This window comes from Chiloscyllium plagiosum, chromosome 13 (assembly GCF_004010195.1).
Source record: "Chiloscyllium plagiosum isolate BGI_BamShark_2017 chromosome 13, ASM401019v2, whole genome shotgun sequence".
NCBI lineage: Eukaryota > Metazoa > Chordata > Chondrichthyes > Orectolobiformes > Hemiscylliidae > Chiloscyllium > Chiloscyllium plagiosum.
The window spans coordinates 80,095,711-80,104,471 of NC_057722.1; the positions used below are offsets into that span (position 1 = coordinate 80,095,711).

Here is an 8,761-nt window from a genome sequence, read left to right on the forward strand (position 1 = left end):
CAGGGCCCACTCTCTGTGATTTATATAAATGATTACGATGAGAATACAGGGCGGCCCCTGTATCCATGGAGTTGTTTTCTGAGGTTTCAGTTAGCTGCGGTTTGCTGCAGCCCAAACATATTATATGGAACCTTCCAGAACCAAGGACCAGGAGGCTGCTGGGAAGGTAAATTTCCCATTTAAATGAATGGGGTCGTTCCTATCCACAGTTTTTGGGTTCCGCAGTAGGTCTTGTAGCGTATACCCCACGGGTACGGGAGGCATGGTTAGTAAGTTGGTGGATGATACCAAAACACGTGGCATAGTAGACAGTGAAGAAGGTTTTCTAAGATAGCAAAGGGATCCTGACCAAATGGGTCAATGGGCTGAAAAATGGCAGATGGAGTTCAATCTGGATAAAAGCGAGGTATTGCATTTGATAAAACAGACAAAAGAAGAGCTTATACAGTTAATGGTAGGGTCTTGGGTAGTGTTGTAGAACAGAGGGACTGGGAGATACAGGAACATAATTCTTTGAAGTTTGTGTCACATATAGACAGGGTGTTAAAAAGCCTTCATTGCTCAGTCCTTTGGAGTGTAGGAGTTGGAGATATCATTGGTGTACATCACATTGGTGAGGTGTCTTCTGGAATAGTGTCTAGTTCTGGTTGCCTAGTTCTAGGAAGAATATTATTAAGCTGGAGAGGGTTCAGAAGAGATTTACCAGGATGTTGGCGAATATGAAAGGCTTGAGTTATAAAGAAAAGCTGGGACATTTTTCACTGGAGTATAAGAGATTGAGAGGCGACCTTATCGGAGTTTATAAAATAATGAGGGATATAGATAGAGTTAATGGTGGGTGTCTTTTCCATGGATGGAAGAGTTCAAGACTGGGGGGGGGGGGGGGTGGGGGCACATTTAAAGTGAGAGGAGAGAGATTTTAAAAAAGACATTAGGCAATTTTTTTACAGGGGGTGGTTCATATATGGAATGAACTTCCTGAGGAAGTGGTGGATGTGGGCCCAATTGCAACATTTAAAAGACATTTGGATAAGTACATGAATAGGAAAGGTTTGGAGGGATATGGACCAGGAGCAGCAAGGAAGGATTAGTTTAGTTTGGGACTATGTTCGGCATGGACTGGCTGGACACACAGTCTGTTTCTGTGCCGTATGACTCAGAGAAAAAGAGCAAGGAGGATATAGGAAATTTATATAAATCAGCATCCAACCTTAATTGGATATTGTGTCTGGTTCACACTTTCAGAATGATGCATAACAGACAATGCATAAAATATTCAAAAGAATTATTCCAGGGCTGAAGAGGTTCAATTGCAGAGATAAATTGGGAAATTCAGAAGAGTTTGCTCTTGAAAGGGGAACTGAGAGGAAGGTTCGAGGAGGGGTTCAAGATTGTGAAAGGTCTGAACAGAGGAGACATGGAGAAACTGTTTGCAGCAGTGAAATGCTCAGGAACCAAAGGGAACAGATTGAAGGTCATTGACAAAAAATGTAATGACAACATGAGGATAAACTTTCATGCAGGGACTGCTGAGGGTCTGGAATGCATTGTTGAATAGCGTCTTCTCCCTATTCACTTGCACATTCTTCTTCCTTCAATAATAATCCAATTCACTTTTAAAAGCCTTGAATGAACCTGCCTCCACAATTGAATAAGGAGAAGGTGAGATAATGCCACTAGATGTATTGCTGATTGAGAAAGCCAAGGTCAGTCACAGCTGATCTAGTTGTCTCCTTGTTTGCGGTCACCAATCTGTAATTCTGATTGGATTATATCGCAAAGGGAGCATTTGAGCAAGACTATTCAGAGTGCAGTCTCAACAGTATGGCCATCAATTTGAGGGGAAGTAATTAGGAGATGCACAAAAAGATAAAGTTGGAGGAACACTGTGAGTTAGAGGGCTATAGGGCTGAAGGAGATTATGGCGATAGGGAAGTGGCGTTGGAGCCAATACACATGAATAGAGGCAGCGGGGAGTGGGTGAACAGGACCTAGTGTGATTTCAAATTTAAGCAGTCATGTTTTATAGGCTCAGGTTTAAGCAGGATTCAGGAGGACAAGAGAACATGCAATTTTAATCCTGAAAAACACATTCAAGCCAGTGCAATTAGCGTGATGGTGCTTCAGACACTGGAGTCCTGTTTGTCTATATGATTCTTTTGCACCGTTCCTAATGGATTGAATCAGATTAGCTACAGATGATAACTGCATGTAGGAGTAGGAATGTTGTCCCATTCTGCAGTATTATAGGTACTTTCTTTAGAAATGGATTCTATTAAACAGCTAATAGTTTGAAAATACCGTTTGCATGATATAAATATTTACAATGGTTTAACAGAAAGCCAATACTTAATATTATCTACATCATATGTATGACATACTGATGACACAATGACTAAATAAATCTATAGTGTAAATTTTAATCTTTTAATTCATTCAAAGAGATTTTGCTGGGTGAAGCAGGAGAAGATGGTTTTGTTCAAACAGGCAATTCCAAGTCAGTAGCTATTAAACATTGAAATCAATAAAAATTGAAGACAAAGGTAATAGAAACTGGAAGGATTTAGAACTTGCTGCTAACTCACTATCACCAGTTTCATATCCCTCAAAATCATTTCTTTGGTCTAATCTTTTTAAGCCTCAGATCTGAAGGCTCAACTTTTACTGCTGGAGCTGTTCACTTTACACAGAAGCGGGCAATCACTGATCATATCGGATATCCCAGTGGCTTTTCTGGCAGAAAGTTATACAGTGGGGCAAATGGTGGAGGGTTATTATCCATCTTCGTGTGGCTATCATTATAACAAGGTAAAGATGTAGCTGCTGGCATTGACATGTAACGAACGGAGGGTCTCTGAGGGGAGAGAGAGGACAACAGTATTAATCCATATTTGTATTTTTTAAAGTGCTTTTATCCAAAATTCTATAAATATTAATTGCAATGATTTTAAACTCATCTTCTAACCAAAGTTACACTTTGATTACAGAAATGTATCTTCATCAGTGAGCTTTTATCACAGTCGTTATGAGCTAGAGACAGAGGAGTGTTTGAAAATGATTCTGTAAATTTGTCTTACGAAGGTACAAAGCCCAGTTCCTTACAAGGAGGCTACAGTATGAACATTTGGATTCCCGACCCATTTACACTGAAACAGTAAAATCTCCAGCTGAGATTACAAGTTCAGAGACAGGATGATCCTCATGGACCAGTTAAGTTTGTAAGTTTTTAGCTCAAACATAGAGAAATGAGATGAGAGGGACAATCCTGGACTTTTTTAAAATGCAGGATGAGGGTATTGCTGTCATCAGACAGATAAGAGCCAACCACATTGCTGTGGGTCTGGAGTCATATGCAGGCCAGGTCAGGTAAGGATGATTCTTCTGTAAAGGACATTAGTGAACCAGATGGGCTTTTCTGACAATCAACAATGGCTTCATGGTTATCATTAGACTCCTAATTCCAGATTTTGACTGAATTCAAATTCCACCATCAGGATTCAATCCCAGGTTCCCAGAACATTCCCTGGGTTTCTGGATTAACAGTCTGGCGATAATACCACGAGGCCATTGCTTTCCCTGTATCAAGGTACCATTTGACTGGGACCTAATGGAGGTGTCTCAGATTATGAGGGCCATGCACAAGGGGGAATACAGCACAGCTGGTCCCAGTGGTTGAAGGGTCAATAACAAGGGGGGATAATTTTACGTGGTAAGGAAGGATATTTAGAAGGAAACTGAGGAAAAGCTTTTTTCATTGTGAGGGTAATGTGGGTTTGGAATGTACTGCCTGGGAGGGGAGTTGAGGAGGGAAACCTTATATTCTTTAAAAATATTTGGACAATCACTTGAAGGGTGATAACATTCAAGGTGATTTAAATTGATGTCAGTACTTGAATGGAAAAAGAAAATATTTTTTCTTCACTGACTATTCCCAGATGTAGTGAAGTATTACTGAATTCAACTAATCCATCATGAAGGGGAGACGTCAAGAGAAATAGGTCAAATGGTAAATTGTTTCCAACTTGCAGCAGATCTCAGGTGGAGACACTTAGGAATAATACGCAAACTTTTAAACGTACAAATCAGAAAGGCAACATACCTGCTGCACTGTGTCGACACCTTGTTCTTGGAGAAGGAGAGGTGCTGAGGGAGATGTGCTGGGCTGGCTCTGTGTCTCCTCTTTAGCATTACACCTGGAATTGTGAAAGTTGAAGAGCTGGACACTAACATCAGGTGCAATGAGAGACTCCTCGAAAAAGCACAAGCAGAAGGTTTCAAAGCAAACAGTATCTTTATTGGTGAGGTAAGCACCACAGCAGTTAATGTGCTGCCTTAAAACATATTCTTCCTATATTGCAAAGAGGTTGATAGTACAATGTTGCAATTAATTTTTAAAAATGCAATCAACTTCAAGAAAATGAATATGAAATGGAAAGAAATTTGGCACTCACAATGTAATATTAGTTATATCTGCTAAATATTACAATAAATACCACCATCCCATTGAAAATGATACACCACTCATCTAACCTTTTTACTCCATAAAGTACATCCATTTTTATATCCCTTTAAATTATTGTGATTAAGCTTTATTGTCTGTTAATACTGCTGTTTTCAGTGGGGGGGTTTTTTCCACTGTACTTCCAATGCTTTAAAATGTAACTTATTTACTGAAACTTTAGTTTTGAACATTGTCCAGCATGGAATGTGACTAGTTTATTAGATAATTTAATAACCTTGTTCCTGTTTGGCTCCTAAAATAAACCATTCAGTTTACAAACCTCCTAAACTGAGATTAATTCCTGCCATCAACACTAATGGTTTCTAGTCTTCACCTGTTGATTTACCCAATCAACGTCACTTGTTAAATCTTCAGGGAATAACGGAAGAAATTTCAATGACAAATGCAACATAGTGCTGTCTGGTAAGGCACTGATGTCGGTATTGCCCAGAAGAATAGAAAAGTCATAAAGTATAAGAAAGGTGACATGATGTGAACTGGAGGACAATTATTAACCAGGGGTACTTTTTAATATCATTTCACAGGATCTGGGTTCTGCTGACTAGACCAGCATTTATGTCCCATCGTTAATGTCCCTGTAGAAGTCAGTGGTGAACCACCGTTGTCCCTATCATGTAGTAGACACACTGTTTCGGTGTTCAAGGATTGTGACCCAGCAATACTGAAGGAACGGCAATATATTTCCAAGTCAGGATGGTAAGTGGCTTGGTGGGGGAAGTCTTGAAGGTTTTGGTGTTCCCATGTATCTTCTGTCCTTGAACTTCTCAATGGTAGTAGTTGTGAGTTTGGAAAGTGATCAAGAGGGTTACTTTGTCATGAATGGTTTTGAGCTTCTTGAGTGTTGATGTTTGATTATAGCTTTACTGTATTGCATGCTGTATTCACTGTTAAGCATGTGTATGTTCCTGTGTTGTATCTTTACCAGGTTTCTATCCTTTTGCTAGTCCTGGTGCTGTTCTGGGCATGTCCTCCTGCACTTTCATTGAATCTGGACAGTAGCCCTGACAGAGTGAAGGATGCTGGGCTGTGAAGTTATAGACTGTGGGTAAATACAATGCTGTTGATGGCTCACAGTCCTCTGTGGGTGCCCAGTGTTGAGCAACTGCAGCTGTTTTGAATCCACCACAGTTGGCAGGGCCGGAGTGTTATACAGCAGGCAGGAGGGGATAATTAAGCTATTTAAATAAGTAAAATATGCTACAAAACTGTAAGATCTTTCTCATAAGTGCTTTATGAAATTGCACAGCTGTTAAGTACACACAATAAAAACACTGACTGCTAACTGAAAGAAGGAAGTATCTTTCCTCGTCTTACCGTGTTTTTAAAGTTCCCGAGAATAGCAGAGGTGGCAATTCCCAAAATGAAAGCAGATATGTTGAGTGTGGTTACCAGCCAAATCATGATGTATACAGATTGAATCTCCTGGCAACTCTTCACTCCAACAAACTCAAAGTAATTCTTCAAATAATCACCACTGCAAAACAGAAAGAATAGTTTTCTATCACACACAAGTTGATGGAGTGATTTCTTACAGCAGGTTGTGAAGGAGCTTTTCTGATACAAATTTGATGGAACAGTTTGTCACTCACTCACTGGGCTTCTTTAGCAAAATCTCACTGATCAAGGTCATTAAGGCAAGAGTCATCGGTCATAGGAAACAGTGTTTTTATAGAGTCATAGAGTTACGCAGCACAGAAACAGACCCTTCAGTCCAAACCATCCATGCCAACCAGACATCCCAAAGTGTGCTCAATGACAGCCAGTTGAGTAAATGTTAGATACAACAGAGACCAGGCACATTGTACACTTTCCACAAGGCCTTGGATAGAATGCAGGGAAAATTTACCAACAGGATTTAAAGGATCTTGGATCTTTGGCAAATTTGAGATTGTTCTCTTTCAAGTAGAGCCGATTAAGGGAAAATTTACAAACAGCTTTCAAGAAGAGATTATTTTATTCACTCATGAATATGGGCATCACTGGCTGACCAGCATTTATTGCCTGTTCCTTCGAGTCGTGTTGGAGCTGCACCCATCCAGGTAGGTGGGGAGTATTCCATCACACTCCTGACCTGTGCCTTGTAGATGGTGGACAGGCTTTGGGGAGTCAGTATTCCGAGCTTTTGACCGGCTGTTATAGCCACTCTATTTATGTGGTGAGTCCTGTTGAGTTTTTAATCAATAATAACACCCAGGATGTTAATAATGAGACATTCAGTGATGGTAAAACCATTAAACGTCAAGGGGCGATGGTTAGATTGTCTCTTCTTGGTGATGGCCATAGCCTGGCATTTGTGTGGTGTGCATATTACTTGTCACTTGTCAATCCAAGCCTGGATATTGTCCAGATCTTGTTTGAGACTAGATTAGATTCCCTACAGTGTGGAAATAGGCCCTTTGACCCAACAAGTCCACACCAACCCTCTGAAGAGTAACCCACCCAGTCCATTTCCCTCTGACTAATGCACCTAACACTATGGGCAATTTATCATGGCCAATTCACCTAACCTGCACATCTTTGTGACTGTGGGAGGAAACTGGAGCCTCCAGAGGAAACCCAGGCAGACACGGGGAGAATGTGCAAACTCCACACACATAGTCACCCAAGGCTGGAATCGAACCTGGGACCCTGGTGCTGTGAGGCAGCAGTGCAAACTACTGAGTCACCGTGCTGCTCTTGCATTTGAACACAGATTGCTTCAGCATCTGAGGAGTCGCGAATAGTGCTGAACACTGTGCAATAAACAGTGAGCATCCCCACTTCTGACCGTATGATAGAGGGAAGATATATTTTCATTTTTATTGTTCCTTGGGTGACATGTAAAGCTAACTTTTTTTAGCAACTAATGTATCAACTGTAAGTAATTAATACTTTGCCTCAGTGATCTAAATATTAGATATAAAGATGTGTACAATAATCATACTGAGAACAAGAGCGCAGTGGCTCAGTGGTTAGCACTGCTGCCTCACAGCACCAGGACCGAGTTCGATTCCAGCCTCGGGTGACTATCTGTGTGGAGTTTGCACATTTTCCCTGTGTCTGTGTGTGGGTTTCCTCTGGTTTCTTCCCACAATCCAGGTTTGGTGGATGAGGTATGGGAAATGCAAGTTTATAGAATAGGGGATAGGTTTGGGTAGGATGCTGTGCAGAGGGTTGGTGTGGACTTGATGATCTGCTTCCACACTGTAGGGATTCTATGATTATCAATTTAAATTGTGCAAAAGTATTTTTGCCTGAAATTGACTACTTGTGTCTTTAGCTGAAAATGTGTTGCTGGAAAAGCGCAGCAGGTCAGGCAGCATCCAAGGAACAGGAGAATCGACGTTTCGGGCATAAGCCCTTCTTCAGGAATTAGATTAGATTACTTTACAGTTTGGAAACAGGCCCTTCGGCCCAACAAGTCCACACTGACCCGCCGAAGCGTAACCCACCCATACCCCTACATTTAACCATTACCTAACACTGCGCGCAATTTAGCATGGCCAATTCACCTGACCTGCACATCTTTGGACTGTGGGAGGAAACCGGAGCACCCGGAGGAAACCCACGCAGACACGGGCAGAACGTGCAAACTCCACACAGTCAGTCGCCTGAGGCGGGAATTGAACCCGGGTCTCTGGCGCTGCGAGGCAGCAGTGCTAACCACTGTGCCACCGTGCTTGCCACCAATGGGGAATGAGGAAATGTGTCCAGCAGGATAGGATAAAAGGTAGGGAGGAGGGACTTGGGGGAGGGGCATTGGAAATGCGATAGGTGGAAGGAGGTCAAGGTGAGAGTGATAGGCCGGAGTGGGGTGGGGGCGGAGAGGAAGAAGATTGCAGGTGAGGAAGGTGGTGCTGAGTTCGAGGGATTTGACTGAGACAAGGTGGGGGGAGAGGAAATGAGGAAACTGGAGAAATCTGAGTTCATCCCTTGTGATTGGAAGGTTCCTAGGTGGAAGATGAGGTGCTCTTCCTCCAACCCTAGGCGGAAGATGAGGCGCTCTTCCTCCAACCCTCGGCGGAAGATGAGGTGCTCTTCCTCCAACCTCATCTTCCGCCTAAGAACCCTCCAACCACAAGGGATGAACTCAGATTTCTCCAGTTTCCTCATTTCCTCTCCCCCCACCTTGTCTCAGTCAAATCCCTCGAACTCAGCACCACCTTCCTCACCTGCAATCTTCTTCCTCTCCGCCCCCACCCCACCCCCCACTCCGGCCTATCACCCTCACCTTAACCTCCTTCCACTTATCGCATTTCC

The 8,761-nt window shown here is 42.3% G+C and overlaps 1 protein-coding gene across 3 annotated transcripts in view; it reads right to left on the reverse strand.

Annotated features, from left to right (window-relative positions):
- Window positions 1-2,397: 2,397 nt before the first annotated feature.
- The window catches only part of LOC122556369 (transmembrane protein 255B), a 77,305-nt gene continuing 70,941 nt past the window's right edge, over window positions 2,398-8,761 (reverse strand). The window contains exons 7-9 of one of the 3 annotated variants that reach the window (XM_043703002.1): window positions 5,837-5,996; window positions 4,100-4,246; window positions 2,398-2,854 (exon numbers count right to left, since the gene is read on the reverse strand). In XM_043703002.1, coding sequence (XP_043558937.1) covers window positions 2,708-2,854; window positions 4,100-4,246; window positions 5,837-5,996 — 454 coding nt within the window. In that variant the 3' untranslated portion in view covers window positions 2,398-2,707. Of the gene's footprint in view, window positions 2,855-4,099; window positions 4,250-5,836; window positions 5,997-8,761 lie in introns of those variants that run through there. The other 2 variants (XM_043703001.1, XM_043703003.1) reach the window with 2 other exon arrangements.